This window comes from Vombatus ursinus, unplaced genomic scaffold (assembly GCF_900497805.2).
Source record: "Vombatus ursinus unplaced genomic scaffold, bare-nosed wombat genome assembly UNPS02000580.1, whole genome shotgun sequence".
NCBI lineage: Eukaryota > Metazoa > Chordata > Mammalia > Diprotodontia > Vombatidae > Vombatus > Vombatus ursinus.
The window spans coordinates 28,185,229-28,207,686 of record NW_020940358.1 but is presented as its reverse complement, the minus strand read 5'-3'; the positions used below and the strand labels follow the sequence as shown (position 1 = coordinate 28,207,686).

At 38.1% G+C, this 22,458-nt stretch overlaps 1 protein-coding gene across 1 annotated transcript in view; it reads right to left on the bottom strand.

Annotated features, from left to right (window-relative positions):
- STK4 (serine/threonine kinase 4) overlaps nt 1–22,458 on the bottom strand; it is a 115,340-nt gene that overhangs the window by 40,850 nt on the left and 52,032 nt on the right. The window contains exon 10 of the mRNA XM_027851632.1: nt 11,933–12,090. Coding sequence (XP_027707433.1) covers nt 11,933–12,090 — 158 coding nt within the window. The remainder of the gene's footprint in view (nt 1–11,932; nt 12,091–22,458) is intronic.

Below are 22,458 nucleotides of genomic sequence, written 5' to 3'. Positions count from 1 at the left end.
GTGACCCTGGGCAAGTCACTTAACTGCGATCTGTCTCAGTTTCCCTATCTGTAAAATAGGGATAATAATAGCACCTACCTCCCAAGGTGGTTGGGAGGATCAAATGAGATAGTACTTGTAAAACACTTGGCAAACCTTAAAGCACTATATAAATATGAACTACTTATCAAAGAGAATAACATGGGAAGATGTATGGATTGATATAAAGTGTAGGAAAAGAATATGCACAATGCCTGCATCAAATTAAATGGAAAGAGTAAAAGCAAAAAAAAAAGTCACCCCCACCCCCACCCCTCAAACTGATGCTGTTGAATTATAATGACTGGGCTTGGTCCTAAAGAATCTATATGAGAATGCCCCTTCCTCGCTTCTTTGCAGAGAAGGGACAATGCAGATGGGATGCTTGATACACTGTTGGATTTGATGTGTTAGTTTCGCTGAAATGCTTTCTTTCTCATTCTCTCTCTTTTTGAAAAAAATCTTTGTTATAAGGGATGGCTCTCTGGGTGAGGGAGAGTAGAGGGGTATATTGAGAAACAGATGTAAAAGCAAAAAATGGCAATAAAAATTATAAAAAAAATTTAATGTCAGCCCTTGTTAATACCTGTCATGATGGGCCAGTTGCTTCTCATGACAAAAAGAAACTTTAAATCTCAAATGAGCTGAAAATGAAAAGCTGGACTTTCCTAATCAAGTTAAAAAATACAAATTTCTATCTTCTTGAGTTTTCTTATTACAACTCAGAATATTGTTTACCTTTACAAGATTTTTTTTGCCCCTTAAATTCCAATGTAATGGAGAGAAATAAATATTTTAGATCTATGGCAATATATTATATGCATTATGTGCCTTGTTATATTGCAATTCTGATAAGGAATTTAAAATTTGGATTTGAGCTATTAGGAATCCTGCCCCCAGGAACTCTTCTTGGTTATAGCCCAAAGCATTTGCATATACTGCAGTGCTTATCTGGATGGTGAGTTACTAGATTTCACCTACCACAAAGGCATCATTGCTGAGGTAAACCATTCAGATAGAAACACTGAAGAACCTGGTATGGTGGCACTTCCTAAAGAGTTTGTTTATTCCTTGTTCAAAATGGCACTGACTGCCCGCTGAGCCAAGGGCCTGTTAAAATATGTAATCACGTCTCTCAAGACTCCATGTGACTCAAGTATGTGGTGGGGGGGGGGGGGGAAATGTGTGAACTTGGACAAATTATAGTCTCTCAGACTAAGTTTCTTCATAGTAAGGTGGGGAAAAGCAAAGAAGGTTAGACTATCACTAAAGTCCCTTCTTACTCTGAAATCCTGAAATCCTTTGAAATTGACATAAATCTCAATTCAAGTCTGCTGGTCATTGAGTGACACTAGGCAAATTCCTTCACCTCTTTGGGTCTCAGTTTTGTCTGTAAAATAAGAATAATACTTCTCCCTTCCCTCACCCCCCAAACTCACAAGAAAGGTTCTGAGGATCAAACAAGGTAAGGTAATGCATAAAAAATGTTTTGTAAACCACGAAATGCTATGAGAATATGAGCTATTGATGATTTGAATCAATTTTCTATGTGTATCCACAATGCCTGGCACAGAGAAATGCTTAATAAGAGCTTTTCTATTGCATTCCATGAGGGTGGTCTCTTTGTTCATTACCAAGACTGGGAAATAGAAAGACAGACGTATGAACTTCAGAGATAAGTGTTGACTGATGCAAAGTTTCTATTCTCTATTTTTGCTTAGTTCAATAAAGCAATAAGCTTTAAAACCACTATATAAATGGAAGTTGGTGTATTTATGGATTTGTCCTGCTATTTTTCACTCACCTTGCAATAAATGGACAATTAACTCAAGGACTGAATGTATTTTCTTTCCTGACAGACTGGCAAACAGCACATAACTCATAGCTCTCTGGCGATGAGTTTGTGTTCCCAAGAAACATCAAGATCTAGACTTGGAAAATATTGACTTATAAATGAATAAGTGCAGTATTTGTGTAACTACATCCTCATTATTTTAAATTATAAATACAATAGTGACATTTCTCACCCCACTCCAAATACATCCAGTTTCCAAAGTGGGCAATCAGATAGAAACCTAATAGAAAAATGAATAATTGACTATTCCTGAATAATACAGAAAGGCTTCTTTAGAGAAACCTGAAGAAAGTTCTCCTCCCAATCAGATTTGGAATTCTATTTTAAAATGCAGAGCAGAAGATAAAGTTTCATGAAGTCATAGGATGTTGTCATCTGCTCAGCGACAGAGTAATACTAAAAATTATCTTCTACCATAAAAGACCAGTTGCCTCAGCTTATAATTCTCTGCAGAATCAGAAATATTAGTATGATTTCATGGATCATTAGGTTGATCCAAACTAACATTAGATTAATAGTTGTATGGTTTTGAACTGTTTGACCCTGTCACCATTAAACTCCCAGGAAGAATATTATCTCTTTCTACAGCATGAAGACTATATTGGAGGCAGTTGCATATAGTAGAAAGAAGACCTGGAATCAATTTGCTATGTGGCCTCAGGTACCATATAGGATGAGTGAGTGAATAATAGATGGATAACCCAACTACTGCACGAGAAGTATACAGCAGAAAGATCATGCACTCTCTTTGGAGTCTAAGGATCTGGGTTCCAATTTTCTCCAATTACTTACTAACTAGGTACCTTGGGCAAGTCCCTCAATCTCTCTGGTTCTTAATTTCCTCACCTGTAAAATGAAAGGGTTGGACCAAGTGACCTTTAAGTTCCTTCTAGCTCTAAATCTATGACTCTATGAAGTATTAAAAGCCCCAGCGGACAGTGTCCAGTACACTGGACAGACCTTCTATTGAGGATTTATGGAAGGACATATACAAGGGTTATATAGGATGATGTAAAAGCTTGAATGAGTTGCGATCTGCAGTGGTGAAAGAAGTGCCTACATAGATGGGAATGCCAATCCATAGACAAATAAATGGGTAATCTCAGGCATGTTGCTGGACCTCAGAGCCTCGGTTTCCCTTTCTGTAGGGCATGAATAATTGCACCACCTCAGATACAAGAATGTCCAATAAGTTCTTTCCTAAACACTACATAAATGTTATTATTTCTCTGTTAAAGTCTGCATCATAACATAGAGGTGACCTGGAACTCTCTTTTCAAAGACTACACTATCAGAATGTGAACTCTGGCAGACTTTACCAAGAGGGACATGCTTCAAGTCTGGTTCTAACAATGAATTGTTGTCTAAGGATCTGCTCAGTTAAGTGCAGAGAAGCTCATTACTAGAGCATGTACCATTGGCTGATAAATTATTTTGGTTATAAAAACTCATGAAACTGTCCAAGGAGCAGAGGGAATAATCCTATATGACTGAAATCAGAGATATTTTAAAATATTATTGTTAATAACAGGAATTAATGAGTGTTAAGCCCATTATATTTTATCAAAGGAACTTAGAAATGATGGTAAATTACATATAAGATATGAACATACTGGGCAGTAATTTATTTCAACCAATCTATCCTCTCTCCAATATGTCCTCTATATTGCTAAGATCAGGTTACTACTTAGTCATAAACTTTTATTAGCTCCCTATTGCCTACCTAAGAAACTAAATTACTGATCTTGGCACAATGGTCTCCTGAAATCTGTCAAGCCTTATGGCAAACTACTTCTCTTCATGTGTCCTATATCCAGCCAATCTGGACTATGGCCTGTCCCTCCTTTTCTTGCCCTCATCCATCACTACACCTTCTCCCCACTCCCCCCACCCAATGATGCTGGGAATAGATTCCATCTGTTGCAGTCAGTATTTTTTAAAAGGAAAATTCAGGTCCCATTTCTCCCTATGAAGCCTTCTCTGGCACCCCAAGAAAAGTGACCACCTCCCTCAAATTTCTAATAATGTATAGCCTAGGCTTCTACAATGAATTCACTGCACTCTCCCTTGAATCATAGTTACTTATGTACTTAGACTGTATGCTCTTTAAGATACAGTCCACTTCATATCCTTTTTTTTTTTATGTATTACCAGTGCTAAGCACAGGCTTCTATACCTAAAAGGTGCCCAATAAACATAAGCTGAATTTGTTGTTACACAAGGAGCAGTGGTGTCACAGCACACAATGTGTAATAAGAGCAAATGAAATATGTTTTTGTGTTTCTCACATGCCCATTCCCAAATCTAACATGAATATGGCATCCATCAGAGAAGCAGTGTGCTATCAATACAGGACTGGCCTTAAAGTTAGGAAGACCTAGGCTCAAGCTCCAATTCTGACACATACTAGCTACGAGATCATGCATAAGCCACTTAAGCTTTAACTGGCCCCCCAAAACTCCTAAGACTTATCAGTTACAGATAAGTTCCTTGTCTGTATTGGTGAAGGGAATTTATAAGCCAAGAGTCCTCCACTCAGGGTCATGAAATCATAGCTCAGGGTCAAACCAAAACGAAACATAAAAGCATCCAGCTCTACCCAATCTTCCATCCACCTGGCCTAACACACTACATAATTTTGAGCTGAAGGAAACCTCAGAAGTCACTGAGTCCAGCTAGTCCTGACTGATATGTGAATCCCTTCCATAAAGTCCCATCAAATTAGTCACACAGCTTCTGTTTAAATACCTCCAGCGATAGCAAACTCACCACTTCTTGAGGAAGTCCACTATATTGGTAGACAATTCTGACTATTATAAAGTTTCTTCTGATGTATAAGATCAATTCGTCTTTATAACAGCTCTTCAGGAAGCTGAAGACATAGGTAATTTTCCTCTCCTCCTCCATCCCCACCTCCAGTCTTCTTACCTCTAGGCTTCAACAGATCTTGAATGGCATGATCTCCAGGCCCTTTCCTTTCATGGTTACTTTCCTGTGGCAGGCTTCTGTTTGACATGACAAGCTGTCCTTCCTAAAATATGGTGCTGATGGGGTGCTTGGGTGCTTGTATTCTGACCCCACTTCCAAAACCATATTTCTCCCTAGTCTCAAAATACTATCCCTGACAGTTTTCTCCCCAGCCCAAAGACCCTATCTCTGGCAATAGCTCATGAGTGGGCCCAGTGAGGTAAACTATCTCACTATCTCTCCCTGTTACAAGAACAAGCTGACCTCTGTAGAATTTCCTTTGTACTATCTTGTATCAACAAAATTATCATGTACTGATTCCCAAAGTCATCATATACAATCCAGAGGTCAAGTTACAGACATCAATTCCCGAAGCTATCTTGTTACAGACATAACAGACCAAAAATACACTCCTATACCCCTCCCTTTCCAGTAGTAAATAACACCTGTGACTAAGGTTGTATGTTATCACTTAATTAGCATACTTGGCACATAATCCACTACTTTGCCTATATAAGCTTTAGCATCACTCCTGTTAAGTTGCAGAATCCCTTAAGGAACTCTGCCTGCCATATTAGTGTTATAATAAACTTTTGCCAACTTGATTTGAAGAATGCTTGAGTCCGTGAATTCATTCCAGACATCCTTGTCCTGTACTTCTGTCTTTGAAAGGGGTGTCCCTGAACCCCTCAAATCGCATCAGTGCCAAAAAGTGAACATAGTACTCCAGATGGGATCTTCCCAGTCCTACACTGACTTGTTTTGGATAAAAAGGTCACACTAATATTGCTTACCAAGTTATTAAGGCCAGTAAAATGCTACAATTTGTGTTCTGCTACCTTGAGACTGGTTCTATCAAGGACTACCAAGAATGAGCAAACATGACAATGTAATTTTCACCTGAGGGCTTAGGGTCAAAATGGAGCTCTGGATGAAATGCACATCTTTCCATTTTTTTTCACAGATTCCAGAGTTGCTTATTTCAATACTTCTGAGATATTATTTTACCTGGTGAGGTCCTCCCTCTATCAGTTTATAGCCTTTCCAAGTCTTGGTAGAGGGTTGTTTAATTACTGTGACCAAAAAGAAAAATGTGCCACCTGCACCTAGGTAGGAGAGATTTAGGATGATCTAAGCTCCTGTTATTTTGTAAGGCACTGTGCTGGGAATATAAAGATAGGGTCAAAATTGCAAAGAGAAGAAAATGAAGTCTGAAGAGGAGACTGGGAGAAGAGGGAGAGGGGGATGGAATAACCAGAGGTTACAACGAATAAGTTTAGGAGAAGCGAGACAGAAGGAACGATGAAAGAATACAGATTATGACCAGAGAGGAACTGCAAAGTATTGGATCACAGAAGTTGAATGGTTATGAATGATAGTAAAATTAAGGGTATGGCTATTCCTATATGTAGCTGAAGCAGAGTGAAGGCCAGGATGTTTGAGGGAACCTTGACATGCATACTGAAGTCCCCAAGTATAAGGGCAGAGGTTGAGGTAGAGAAGATTGTTAATTAGGTACTCCTAGGAACTCCTTGAAAAGAAGGAAAATAGGGGCAGCTAGGTGATGCAGTGGATAGAGCACTGGCTCTGGAGTCAGGAGGACCTGAGTTCAAATCCAGCCTCAGACACATAACACTCACTAGCTGTGTGACTCTGGGCAAGTCACTTAACCCCAATTGTCTCAGCAAAAAAAAAAAAAAGAAAAAAAGAGGGAAAATGATCTGGGGGTTGACAGATAACAACAACCAGCCCCTGGATAGGGCAATAAAGATGGGATAGAATGAACCTTAGATGAGTAGAGGCTTCTGAGTGATGATGGCAGAGGGAGGGTCTAGAAGAGGCAGTGAGAAAAGCAAGGAGTATTTCTATTCCTCTTAGTGGCCCAGTTTGTCAGGGGCCTAAGAGAAGGTACATTCAGAGATGCAGTGTTTCCTGAGGGAGATCAGATTTTCATTATTACAAAAGACAAAAAAGGAAGAAATTTAAGAAAAAAGGTCCAATATGAAAGTCAGTTTGTTATTAACAACATGGGGATCTGGAGGATATAATAGCATAGGGTAACAGAGCAAAACAGGAACATGAAGCCAGCAATCATAAGCCCCTTAAGTCTTCTCTTCAAGCTGTACACTTCTGGTTCCTTCGCCTGCTCTGTGTCATCCTCCTCCTATGGAATAACTCTGATTTGTCAATGTCTTCCCTACAACGTGGAGCCCAGAACAACACAATACCTGTGGTGTGAACAACAGTCAGGAGGATTATAGCCAGACTCTCATCTCCGTCGTTATAGACCCTATGCCTGTCAGAGCTGCCTAAGAGCACATGTGCTCTTTCAGCTGTCATGGTGCACCGCATACTGAGCTAGGGACGTGAAAACTGAGCTACTGTGAGTGATCTCTGAAAGTTTACAGAGAACGGGAGAGGTGCCAGAAGGTAAGAGAGGGGCAAATGTCCCAATTTCCAACAATGGGAGGAGGAAGAAGTCTACAAATTATAGGCCAGTGAGCCTGAATAAGATTCCTGACAAAATCCTAGTACACATAATTAGAGGGATGGTTTGTGAGTGCTTAAAAGTGATGACTAAAGACCAGGTTTAAAAGACCACACATGCTTTCTATTGTCATCAAGAACGGGCTGTGCCTCACTAACTTCATTCCTTTTTATGACAGGCTTTACTAAGTGGCAGATCAGGTAAAGATTATGCACACAGTAAACTTAGATTTCAGTAAAGCATCTGACAAAGTTAATTCCTGTGGACAAGATGGAAAGACATGGGCAAGGTGTAATATACTTAGATGGATTTGGAACTTTAAAGACTAGACCCAAAGATTAGACATTAAGCAGTCAAAACTCTCCTTAAAGCAGGTGTTCTTTACTTGGGAGCTGTGAATTAGTTTTGAGATATAATTTGTTAACTGTATTTCAAAATAATTAGTTTCCTTTGCAATTCCATGTATTTTATACATTTAAAAACATTAATCCAAGAAGGAGTCCCTAAGATTCACCAGTCTGCCGAAGGCATCCACAACACAAAAAAGAGTAAGAACTCCTGTTTTAGAGGGAGATCAATAATAGAGTGTCCTGGGGATCTGTTCCTGGCCCAGTACTATTTAACATTTTTATCAACTACTTGGATAAAGGCATACATGACATGCTTATTAAATTTACAAATGACACAAAACTTGGAAGGTTGGATGACATGTCAAATGAGATTCAGGATCTCTAATGATCTGGATGGCCTAGAATAATGAACTGAAGATAAAATACAAAACGCATACAAAATCTTTTACTTGGCAAAACAGCAATTCACAAATATAAGATGGGGGCAGGACACACCTTAACAGTTCATCAAGGGAAAACAAGGGCCCCTACTCTTGAGTGGCTCACAATCAAACAGGACAAAATACAAATATCCTACAAGGGATAGTGAAATAAGTGCAAAGGAGAGGTTTAGGAAAAGTAAAATGAGAAATCTGAGGAAGAAAAGATCACATTCATCCAGGAGTGGGATGTAGGAGGGAAGAAGGATCAGAGAAGAATTTTAGAAGCAAATTAATGTCTCAGTTGGACCTCAAAGGAAGAAAGAGACTCAAAGACTTTCCATCTTCATGGGTCTTATTAGAATTTATGCTGCTGGCATAGGCTTCAAGAACCTAGAAGCATCCTCCAAGTTACAATAAGGCAATAAAGGAGGACTTTAGTAGGTGACTGAGGTTATATATGCATCCAACATGGAAAAGATGGCTATCTAAATTTTTATAGGAGGTATACACTTGCTTCCAAAAATCTGATTTATTTCCACTGGATGAAACATCAATTTTAAAGGAGGTGTTGATGGCTGTTGCTATATTTCTAAAGAGGTGTCAAGGTTTCAATCACTACATATCTTAGATGTTAAAAAGAACTTCTGCTGCCATTTGAATTTGGCAAACAAGGCAACTCAGTTTTAGGATTGGAACTTATACTCAGCTCTGGATAGAAACAGGGAGCTGTTTGCCAAGATGAAATGTTGCCATTACTGATTAAATGACTTCCCTCTTGCCTGCTTTGGGCAAAAAGGTCATTTCAAGGAGCAACCTGCTTCAGGGGAGGGAAGAGAGGCTCTTTTCTTGTAATTAAATATTGTTTCACAGGAAACCAGAAGTCTCTATTTGAGGTAGCACTTGAGGGGTAAGGAGAGGTGTAAGATATCCATGGAAAAATGTTTAGTCTGTTAGACTGACACCTCAAACTGAAGAACATTTAAATCTCACTCCAAGAAGCTTGACAACATAAGTATGCATATGAATCTTACTCTTTCAATAGTTAGGTTTATAATTGTCTGTGTGATTTCACTAACAAACATGCTTCTTCAATGGACTGTGAGCTTGAGGGCAGGAGCTGTTTCGTTTTTTGTCTGTTTCCCCAGCACCTATCACATTGCTAGCCACACAGGAGGTACTGGGAAAAATACTTGTTGACTGATTCATTTCTTTATTTTGATGGCTGCATTAGTATATTCAATAAATATAGAGTGACTCCAAGGATAAGCAGAAAGGAAATTGGGGATTTGTACAAAATTTGTGGACTATTAAGTCCACATACCTACTTGTTAATTTTATAGAACCCATTACCAAAGAATCAAGAAATTTGCCCTAAGATGAACTCTACTTATCTGAATAGCAGTTGGACTAGTGTTTTCAATTATCTGCTTTATAATTTTGAAAAAGATATATAACCTGAAAACTACTTTCGAGCTGAAAGAGACTTTAGAACATACAGTAACAGTGATGTGAAGAACCTTAAAACACCGAACACAATTGTGTGGATGGAACTGCAGAATAACCAATCCCAAAGGAATCTTAGAACACAAAATAACAACTAAAGGGAATATTTTGCCTTTACTTAATACGTTTCTCCAAAGAACTCTACTAGGGAGAGAATATTATTACACATAATATCATTACTTCCACCTATAATGCTTATTCAAAGTATATGAATTGGATCCATAATCTTATTTATTTATTTATTTATTTGGTGAGGCAATCGGGGTTAAGTGACTTGCCCAGAGTCACACAGCTAGTGTTATATGTCTGAGGTCAGATTTGAACTCAGGTTGCCTTGACTCCAAGGCCAGAGCTCTATCCACTGCGCCACCTAGGTGCCCCTGGATCCATAATTTAATAATAAGAAGAGAGCAGGATGAAGTGAGCCTGGGGAATTATACAGCATTTTCACAGATCCCAAACTGTTCCCTGATGTCCTCCACCAAAAAAATCATTTAACGTCAGTATTCTACTAGTAATGCTATATAGCCACAAATAAGAAAACCTCACAAAAACCATAGGGGACCCAAAGGAAAACAGAGAGATTTGTTGTGGGCTACAACAAATTACCAATGAAATATTGTGTTTAAGAAGCAGCATAAGGGATCTCATCCAGGAAATGAATAGTTGGGGGAAAAAAAAGGTAGGCAGGCTTCAAATAGAGAATGAGAGTTACCAGACAGCTTGAGTGTTGCACTGGTACTCACAAAATATTGAAAAAGAAAGAGAAAGGCCTTTATTGAAAGACAAAAGCCTATATTGGCTCTACCCTCTACAGAAGATTTCTGGCTATGCAAGGACAAGAAAGCATGGATGGATTATGATCTGCACCAACTGAAGGGGCGTAAACATCAATGAGATCAGAGATCCATTGAAATGCTTAAGTAAAATATCCTTAAGAGGTAGTGAGGAAGCAAACAGCAGCCATGCTCCAGTAGGAGGACCACTAGCTTGGAGTCAGGAGATTTCAGTTAGAGCTCTGCCATTAAATCACTCTAGGATTTAACATCTGTAGGTCTCACTTCCTCCTGTGAAGTGTGGAGATTGGATGAGATGATCTGTCTCTAAGGTCCTTTTCCAGTTCTACGATCTGTAAACTAAAAGCATTACTACTTTTTTACAAAATGGAAAACTGAAGCATAGACCAAGGAAATGTCCCACTCAAGGTCACTGTGTAGGTAAGCAGAAGTCCCTGGATGAGAATCAAAACCATGTTTCATATAAATATCTAATGGATTTTGATATTCGGTTGTAAAATACCAGCAAATTTCTATGAGAATGTTTTTAAAATTCTGAAACCAAAAATTCTTTTAAAAAATATCAAGAAAAGGAATATAGATTTTTACAGCCTAGTCTCACCTTGATTTTATTACTCATCATCCCCTCCTCCCCCCCAACATAAACTGAGTCTATGGTTACAAAAGGTATGACGTATATTACAAAGCCTCAGAGTCTGAAGAGATAGGAATCCCCTCCACAATAACCCAGATAAGTGGTCTGCCTGACCACACCCTACCCAACTGTGGCAGCACATCACACCTTCCTGCGGCTCTCCCATGGGTTGTTCTTTGCTATTTCTGGGGTTTCCTTGATAAGTTGCTTCTACTCCCCTATTCTTATCATCTTCAGAAAGCAACTTTTGAGGTGTGGAAGGCACAGAGTGGAGTGTGATGGCTCTTGCTGCTTCTTGATATTTCCATGCCACTCACTGGACAGGTATTTTGACTGAATACCTGGCCAGAGCAAAACACCAGTCCTGCAAGGAGGACTGATATGTCATAATATACTTCTTTCTACACAGAATTTTAGAATATTAATTCTTTCCTCTTCTAACAAAATTCAGTAAAACTCTCTCAAAGAAGCTAAAATGGGAAAAACTGTTACCAAAAGAGTTTCATTTGCTGCTACCACCTCTCCTCCAAGTTTTAAGTGTTAAATCTCATCACCCCACAGACTCTTATAGCTAGAGGAGCTTTACTTGATAGCTGACTTATTCTTTTATCATTCTAAATTTCAAACTGGACTGGAACTATTATAATGGTGAATGAGGATTTGTGAAGTGCAAAATACTCAGAAGAAGACAGAGTAAAATTCAAATGTCAATAAAAAAGTCATAGTACCAAACTCATGAGGCACCTTACAAGCTTCTACTAGTACTAGAGAAAGAGAGCAATGGCTAATGGGAAATGATTAGAAAGCTTTTGGCTATGCAGATCATTTTGAAGGTGGAACATTTCAAACAACATTCTTTAGAAGCCAGGGTTGCCCTCGTAAACGCAAATTTACTTACAAATTCATAGTCCCCATCTTGTGGTACTTTCCAATCTGAAGAATTCTTCAACGGACCTGGGGCATTTTTGCCAAAGCTGTTGACCTGATTCTCTTTTTCTTTCTGTTCAAAGTACTCAAGGAAAGATGGCTTTGCAGGTTGCATAGTTTCATCTCTTCCTGCAAAAAACAGAAAAGTAGAGAAGATAAAGCAAATCATTTTGTGGGATCATACAAAGTTGGACAATATGATGGATGAAAGGAACACTGGATTTGGAGTCAGAGGACCTCAGTTCAAATCTGGTTCTGCTACTTTAATATCTATGTGACTTTAATATCTATATGACTTACTTCACTCCTTTGGGGTTCAGTTTTCCTCATGTGTAAAGTGACAGAGTTATACTAGATCAACAATTCTAAAACTTTTTGGTCTCAGGAACCCATTACAATGTTTAAAAATTACTGAGGATATTAAGGAGCTTACATGTGGGTTTTACCTGTTGACATTTACTATATTAGAAATTAAAATGGATAAATTTACAAAATATTTCTTTATTAACTCATTTATAAATAGCAATAAACCCAACACATGTTAACACAGATAACATTTTCAATGAAAAATAACGGTATTTTCCAAAATGAAAAGAAAAATTAGTGATAAGAATGGCATTGTTTTACATACTGTTGCATATTTCTTTAATGTTTGGCTTAATAGAAGACAGGAGGATTCTCATACTTGCCTATTCATTCAATCTGTTGTGAAATACTGTTTTGGTTGAAATACACGAAGAAAAACTCACATAGGTATGTAGTTGGCAAGAGAGGGGTATTTTAATATGCAAATAAATCCTGGGTGTTATTATGCAAATAGTTTTGACCTTACAGACTGCCTTGAAAAGGTCTTGGAAATCCCCAGAAATTCTTGGACCACACTATGAGAACTGTTGGACTAGATCATTGAGGTCCTTTACAGCTCTGAAGCTTACAATATTATGGCAAATCCTATCTTCTGAGGGACTTTAATTTTCTTAGAAAACTGATGACTTTTGGGAGACAGTTTGACGTAGTAGAAAGAGTTAGGAGTCAGAGTGAGAATGGTTCAGTACTTCACAAGAAATTATGCTTTCCTGATTCTCTTCTGCTGTTCTTCTATTTCCAGACTAGGAAAGTTGCTTCCACTTACCTATTCCTATGTCAAATTCAGAAAGCAACTTTTCTTTCCTGTGGGGCTCTTGGTGTATTTCCTACACCATTTATTCATTGAACAGGCATTTTTACTACCAAGAATCAGAAGACCTAAGTTTGAGTTCTAGGTCTCTCTCCTTACTGGCTGTATTACTGTGGGCAAGTCATTTAAGCTAAGTCTCGGTGTTCTCATTGGTATAATTGGAATAATTAACATTTGCACTGCTCACCACACAGAACAGCGAGAAAAGTGCTTTGTAAATGACCAAGTGCCATAGAAATATGAATAATTGTTGTGATGATGCCATCTCTAGGGTTCTTTAGAAGGTGCCCCACAAAGCAATGGTTCAAGATGCAAGGCAATCTAAATCTGTCTGGCAATCGATAGAGGCAAGAGAGACAATTCTCCTCACTTATGTGCAGAGGTGGGAGGTTCTCAGGGGTAGAACATTTTTGATGTACTAATTGGTTTTGCTGAATTTTTTTACCTCTTCTTTTTTTATTGGAAATATTCTTTTGTTACAAGAGGCTGCTCTCTAGAAGGGGAAAGGGAAGGGATTCAGAGAGAAATTTTAGCAGTATAAAAAATAAAAGATATGAACAAAAATCTATTGAAAGATTTTTAAGAGTTCAGAGGGGGACACAAATGGAAATTTTGTTACTACTTCGTTAAATTTAATATAAACTTTTAAAAAACAAATTCTACACGACAGAAGTCCATAATTTCATATCTAAATCTTTTGTTCTTTGTATATAAAATGTTTCTTTTTGTGATTATTACATTTTATAACAAAAAGAAAATTTAAAAATACTCAGGCTTCAGAGCTTTATAATTTATATAATACCTTCTTCCCAATGACTCTGTGAGGTAAGTGGTTTGAATATGATCATCTTCTCTCAGCCTCATCAGTAAAATGGGGGTTAGTGATTTGCTAGTAAGTAGCAGAACCAAGACTAGACTCTAGGTCTCCTGATGAAGTCCTCTACACTACCCCAAGAACCGGCTGGTAAAAAGGAGGCCCTCAAGCACGAGGCTCAATTCAATGAGAAAATACTCAATTTGGACATTGCCCTGGTTCTTCAGAATATTCCCCCCATTCCTTCTTTGTCTACCTCCTGACCATTTCAGTGTTCATTAGAACATTCAAGTGACAGTTACAGTGTCACAATAATATTGGAGGAGACAAAATTCCTCTTAAGCCATTTATCAGCTATGGAAAAAAAGGCAAGGTATAAAGGAAGGATGATGCCATTGATTAAATGAAAGTTTGCAGTTATCTAAGAATTTCTTACTTCTGTTGAGCCGATCCTCCCATGGCATTTCCCCTCTCTATGACCCTAAGTATTGTTATTGTAAAATGGGGGATGATCTTATGGTCCCATCAACCTCTGACACCCTCTGATTTTCATTAACAACTGACTATTGGCTATACCAGGACATCAGTCCATGGCAACTAAAGCAATTCAAGTTTCTAAATGATATATGGAAAAGCAAAAGGAAGGGGCAGCTAGATGGTACAGTGGATGGAGCATTGGCCTTGGATTCAGGAAGACCTGAGTTCAAATCTGGCTTCAGACACTTGACACTTACTAGATGTGTGACCCTGGGCAAGTTACTTCATCCCATTGCCTTGTCAAAAAAAAAAGGGGGAAAAAATGAGAAAAGTAGAAGGTATAGCCAAGATCCTTTATATGAATCTAACTGGCACAGCTTTAAGTGCTAAAACATATTTGTATTCTTATAGGTGTGACTTATATTTCAATTTTTACAAAGTGTGAAATTTATTTCCCTGGATCTTGTTTCTCCTCTGACACCTATGGATATTTCCCAATGCTTAATACTGGAACCTCTTTTTTTTTTTCTGGAAAATTTTAATTCACTGTTTTGTTCTCAACTTTAGAATTCATGTCTAAAACCAAATTCAACACATTTTATGACATTACTCCTTCTTGATTCTCCTTCTACTTGTTTGACCACTCCTCAGTCTTACTGGCTTTTTATCCATTTCATACCCCCTAACTGTGGGTACATTTCCAGGCTCTCCCTTGGGCTCTCTTTTCTTCTTTCTCTATATTCCCTCATTTGGTTACCTTTTCAGATGCCATGGGTCTAATTATCATCTCTATGCAGATGATTCCCAGACATATACAAAACCTTGGTCTCTCTCCTCAGCTCGAGACTCTTATCACTATCTATTACAGATTTCAAATTTTATATCCCATGGACAGTTCAAACTCAACATGTCCAAAACTGAACTCTGCATTTCTCTCCCAGAACTAACCCCTCCTCCCAACTTCACTTTTCCTGTCAAAAGCATCATGACCCTTTAAGTCACCCAGGTTCACAACCTCAGCATTGCTTGACTCCTCAACTGTACTTCACCCCACATCTCCAATCAAGCTGCCAAATCTACTTCCACAATATCTTTCACATCCATTCCCTTCTCACTATTCATGAAACCGCCAGCTTAGTTCAGACCTTCAACATACCTTCCTGGTCTACTGCAATGTAATATAATTGGTCTTCGGGCTTCAGATTTCTGCCAGCTCCAATCCATCCTCCACATACATAGCGACCAAAGTGATTTTCCTTAAGCACAGGTCTTATCGTGTCATTCTATTCAATACACTGGTGATTCCCTATTGTATCTAAGATGAAATATAAACTAGGGTTTTCATAGCCTTTTGCAAGCTAGCACCAACTTACTGGCATCACTATACATTACTCCCTTTCCTAACTCTATTGTGTGGCTGGACTGACCTTGCTGCCATTCCTCTCACAGAGCACATGCCATAACTTTGCTACGGCCATCTGCCATGCTTGAAGGGCTCTCTTCTTTCACCCCTACCTCACAGAATCCTTCAGCTCCTTCAAGATTCAGCTCAGACACTACCTTCTCCTGAATATTTTCCTGAGCTCACCAACCATTAGTGTGCACTCCCTTCTCCCTAAACCATGTTGTATTTGTTTTACACGTACTTATATATGGACATGTTTCTTCCCCTGATAGAATGTAATCTCCTTGAGAAGAGAGACTGTCTCATTTTTGTCTTTGTATTCCCAGACCCCTTGCAGAGCACCCAGAACACAGCAAGCCCTTAAAAAATGCTTGTTGATAGATAACCTAGAAAGATATGACCACATCATAAACACACGAGTAAGGAAGGGGTAACTTTTTATATCTATTGACAGAAGAGTTCTTGACAAAAAAAAAAAAAGATGATATTATAGGAGATCAAATGGATAATTCTTACTGAATTCTGACAAAACTGAAAAGCTTTTGTATAAACAAAGCAGTAAAGTTAAAACTAATAGGTAAACAGCTCACTGAGAAAAATCTTTGCAATTTCTCTGATAAAGAGTTGATCTATATCTTTGACCCCACACTCTCCCCTCTAATACACCTTCCAAACAGCTGCCAACATGGTGTCCATAAAACATGAGTTTGACCATTTCATCCCACTGTTCAATAAATTCTGATGGCTTCCTACAACCACTAGGCTCAAATACAAACGCCTCTATTTGGCATTTAAAGCTCTTCATCAACTGGCTTTAACCTATGTGGTATATTGGATAAAAGTGTTGGGCTTAGAGTTAGAGAGACCTGAGTTAAAATTGTAACTTAGACACTTGCTGAGTGACCCAGGGAAAGTCCCTTAACCTCTCTCCAACATCAGTTTCCTCAAGTGTAAAACAAAGGGGTGGGACCTGTTGACCCTTACAGCCCCCTCTAGCTCTAATTCTCCGATTCTACATCTTTCCAGATTTACTATACATTATTTCCCCTTCAAACATTTGATAACACAGCCAAACTGTAACATTTGCTGTTTGTCACATCCTGTCATATTGTGTTTGTCATCTCCCTTCTCCGTGCCTTTGCACTGGCTGTTCCTCATACTTGGAATGCACTCCCTCTTCATGTCTAGCTTTAGCTTCTTTCAAAGATCAGTAGAAGGTCCACTTCCTACTAGAAACTGATCCTGGATCTCCCAATATTTTTTTTTAAATTGAAAAAGGAACTTGTGACATAAATATAACCCTAGATTTAGTGATGGATTGCCATAGAGAAGCTTAATAATTTTATAAAGTAATGGCCACGTTTGTAAATTTTTCCATCAAAAGTCATCAAAATATAAATATCACCATCAAAAGCTTCTCTGTTCTACTAGGCACTACTATTATATACTGTTAACAAAGGAAACAGAAAATATAGGCAAGGGCAAGTACACATCCTTATTTCCAATATTTCCCATCAACCTGGATTATTTTTTACTAAGAAAATGTACCACAGCACATAGCATGATACATTCTGATTATATTTAAATTTACTCATTTCTTCAGTACAGAAGCCATACTTCTCAGTCTCAAAACAAAACCAACAAATTCCCACCCCTACAACAAGGTTTTAGGGCAAAGTTTATTTCATACCACTGCTGTCAGAGGTCAGGTGCTAATATAAATGTCACTAATACTACTCACAAAATCTAGGCCTAAACATCATTTATGGGAACCTGAAATACTAGAAAACATCTCTGAAACTGAATATTTTACAGCATAGAATCACAGAATTCTAGAGTTAGGATGAACCTGGAACAGAGACTATCAAACTAATACAGAGCTGTTAGTATTTGGAACACCAAAGCTTAGAATCCCAAATGTTAAGAGTTAGAAGGTACTTTAGGGGTATACTTTGTACTAACTTCAGTCCCGGCCCCCCCCACTTTACATATGAGGAAAGAGGATCAGAGAAGGGAGTGCAAACCTAGTTAGTGGCAAGGCCGACATTAGAACAAAGGTCTTCTGAATCAGTCTATTGCTCTTCCCACTGCCCCACTGTGCCTTTTACAGAAAATAAAAAACTAAGTTATCTAACAATTTATTATTTGCAAGTGAGTCACAGTAAGACTGCTAATGATAAATCGTTAGAGCGGAGAGACATAAAAAAGAAATATCACCAGCATCTAAATTTCCTTAGCCATGTGATAGGGGTGAGACTTAAATTTTCCTCAGTCTAGACTGAAATTTAACTCTGAACTCAAGAAAAGCATTCACCAAAATGCACAGACTTCTACTGTAGAATAATTAATATTTGTGGAATTTGGGTCTACTTTCAACTATCCAAAGGAGCAGCAGTGACCATGAATCATGTTCTTTTAATAATAAAAAAACTTTTATGGCTGTTGAGAGAACTATTAATAGAAACCCCTGAATAATCAGCCTTTATAACACAGCATATGTACATTGCAGCAGAAAGGGTGTGTCTACCACCAAGTTGGCAAACCAACAATCCAGTGTGGTTACCAGTTCTTTTTAGTAGTTAGCAAAAAGAGCTCCGTTTTTAAAAATTCCAATTCATTTAACAAACATTTGCTTAACACGTATGCTATGTAAGGCTTTCTGCTAGGTACTATTGGGGACAGAAAGAAGGATAAGGGATGGTACCTTCCCTCAAGGAGCTTACAATATAAGAAAAGGATTAAGAAGGGGATTCAAATAATGAAGAGTTTCAAGGCAAGAGCACTGGGATGATAGTGGGGAAATCTACTGTCCTAGTCCCTATCCTACCTTGTTTTGTGACTTTAGGTAGATCACTTGAGCTCCCTGGGTTTCACTTTCCTCATCTGTAAAACAGTCTAATAATACTTAACTCACAGCATTGTTGTGACAATCAAATAAGATAATGTACACAAATCATTTTGTAGCCTGAAAGTATTACATACATGCTATTTTTATTCATTGTTCAATTTCTGTCCATATCATGATGAAGCAGTGACACATTCACTTCCATATCTGAACTCTTCTTTTGCTTGGTAATTTCCCTTTCTAGTGACATTTAAAGATTAATGTTTTTTGGCCCTAGAAATGTCAGTTGACCTTTTTATCTTTCATGCCTAAAGGCCATGGGAAAAAAATCACATCCAAAATGTCTATGATTTAATTTTCTACTTGTTCACTTGTGCACAAACATCAGAGATTCAGAAAATGCTTGATATATTTATTAGCAATGAAAATCCCTCAAAAAATTGGTGAATCCCTCTACCAACAAAAGTTTTGCTAAAGAATCATATATTTAGGCAATGCAACATTAAGATGATATTCAAAAATACACTTAAGGGAAAGGAAATGCTGGTCTGCACTATATGCATTCAACTCTCATATGGGCTGTGAGGTATTGCTTTAATGGCACTAGAAGTCACCTGATAAAGTGAAGAGAAAAACAGACTAAGAGTAAGGAAACTTTATTTCTAGTCTAGGCTCTATCATTAACTCACTTTGTGACCTTGGGCAAGTCACTCTCCGAGTCTTAGTTTTCTCAACTATAACATGAGGAGTTCGGATTATATGATAGTTAAGTTCCCTCCTGTCTCTGATATTTAATGATTCAATGGCCTGGCATTCAAGGATTCTATGACTTGGCAGTAACTTTCAAAAATACAATTGTGTTCCAGATACTGCTAATCTTGCAAGAGAGCTGCCTCCCCTGAGGGTTGTGATATATGATATCCACTAATCTAGAATAAACCACCAATTAGGGTTGTGTAATCACAAACTGAAGGAAAGGCCAGACCAGAGGGAAAAATATGCAAGAGTAAATTAACATATCTGTCTCAGGGGCGTCTCTTATTCAGCTTTTAAAAACAGAATAAAATGGTAACCAAACCTGCCTCAGCCCCAAATAACAAAATAGATTCTACAGAAGAAAGCTCTAAAAATATAGTCTATAATTAAAGCTGATCATTCAAGAGTGACAAGGGACTGTCACAGGTGGAACACATATATCAAATCACGTTCACTTTTTTTATAACACTTTCTGTTTATAAAGGATCTTATGCATATTATCTATGATCTAATTCCATCCTCAAAACATCCCTTTGAGATTGGAAGTTTGAGTACTGTCTCCATATTACACGTAAGGAAACAAGTTCAGAAACTAGAAGTGATCTACTTAAGGTCCCACGGCTAGTATGGAAGTGGCCTCAAGCCTAGGCCACCTAGTTTTAAATGGGAACCTTTTTACTATGCCAGGACAACAATCTTCTCCCTCCCACCACTCATAGTGCTTTCTTTTATACCTCTCTATGTCATTTTGGGGGATATGTTATAGCTACCTGGGTATGAATTTTATCTTCCTACTGGGCTATAAGTAAACTCCCTAATAGCAACTCTTAACCATCTTGCCCAAGCTATGCACAAAGCTCCACACAAAAAAGCAGACAAGAGATAGCTTGCTGAGTTGAGTTGAAGTATGTCATCATATAACACTGAGAAGCAGAATGGTATAAGGAAAACAGCACTGGGGGGCAGACGGGTGGTAAAGTGGACAAAGCTCCGGCCTTGGAGTCAGGGGGACCCCAGTTCAAATCCAGCCTCAGACACTAGACACTTACTAGCTGTGTGACCCTGGGCAAGTTACTTAACCCCAACTGCCTCACCAAAAAGCAAAAAAAAAAAAAAAAAGCACTGGACTTGAAGTTAAAAAATCTGGATTTGAATACTAGCTCTGACAACAGCCATGTGACTGTGGGTAATACACTTCACATTTCTGAGGCCCAATGTTTCTCGTTAATAAAATGGGAATAATAATACTTGCACTACTTAACCCAATAGGTTCCTTGTAAGGAAAAGGCATAGTAAATCGTAAAATACCATAAAAATCCAAGTTATTTGTTATAATAATTCTGATGAAAAAGAGGAGAAGGGGCCTAAAGGGACTGATACAGATACACAGAGGACTCGTTAAGTAGACATGTTTTTTAAAAGACCCAGAGTGAAGATGAAAACAAACACAGGTAACTTCGAAGGAAGACTGAAATTAAGAACAAGTCAAGCAACGATAAAAGGGTATTTATTAGCGCAAGAGGTCAAAGGTAGGCTAGTACCACTTGTCTGAGAAGATGGGACGATGATAATGGACAATGGAGAAGAGGCAGAACTCAACTCTTTGCTTCTCTTCTCTATTCCAAGTTAATCTTTGGACTAGGAAAAATTAAATAAAAAACAATCAAGGTGGGATTTAGCTGAAACATACTAGTTTTTGCTCAAGTTTCTTACTTTAATTCTATGTAAATCTTAATGTTTCAAGGGTTCTTATAAATACATATTGTTGGATTCTGCTTTTTAATCCATTCTATCCTCTTCCATTTTGATGGGTGAATTAATTCCATTCACATTGCTATGACTGTTAATTGTGTGTTTTTTTCTTATTCTCTTACACTTTTTCTTCTCTCGGCTTCCTGCTCCATTTATAAAGAAGAGGATGGGGAAAAAAAACTGTACACAGCACCAACACTATGCTTGATGAAAGCTGCTTCTGCTCTCCTTCCCCTTCTCTCTTTCCCTCACCAAGAGCCTAATCACAAGTTCCATTCTTCCATTCCTCTCTCCCTCCTTGTCTATTTCCTTCCTTCCTCTTTATAATCTGTCCTCCTACTTTAGATCCCTCCCTGCATCTACCCTTTGTCTTCCCCCCGCCTTCCCTCTCTCCAGTTCCTCCTATTTTCCTGTTGACCGAAATGTATTTCTGGACCCAACTGTGTGTACGTATATGTATTCTATACTCCTTTGATCAGTGCAGATAAAAGTGAGGTTTGAACGTCATCCCTTCCACCCACTTCCCTCCACCCCTTCCTCCTTGTTTGCATCTTCTGCTGGTGCATCCTATGTGAGATGATTTCTCTCCCTTCCTTCCCCAGTGGATTTGTTTTTCCTTTCCCTTTCCTTTCATCTTTTAAGATCATCAAAACACAACCAAACTGCTACAGACCCTCTGTCTTAATTAATTCTTTTTGAGACCCCTAATAACTTTTGGGCTTGGAGAGGGACACTTCTATCATCACTCTCTTTTAGAAAGTAACCAACCACTTCATGTTTGTCCCTTCCAATTTCTTTTTATGTTTCTCTTGATTTCTGTGTTTATATTTCAAAGTTCCTACTAAGCTATGGTCTTTGTATGATCTTTATAATGCTTAGAAAGTTTTCTATTTCATTAAAGGTTCATTTTCTTTCTCCCATAGAATGATACAGTTTTGCTGGGTAAGTTATCCTTGATTGTAAACCTATATCTTCTGCATTTTGGAAAATCATATTCCAAGGTCCCTATTCCTTTGTAATGGGAGCTGGTAAATCTGATGGGATCCTGAGTGTGCTCCTTTGCACTTGAATTCTTTCCTTCTGGCTGCTTTTAGTATTTTTTTCTTTGAACTGGAAGCTTTGAATTTCAGTTATGATATTCCTCAAAATTTTCATTTTGGGTTTCTTTCATGAGGCGACCAGTGGATTCTTTCTATTACAGTCAGTTCTATTAACTCAAGATTATGTGCCCCTAAAAATCATAATGCTATGCAAAATTTTGTAATAAAAAC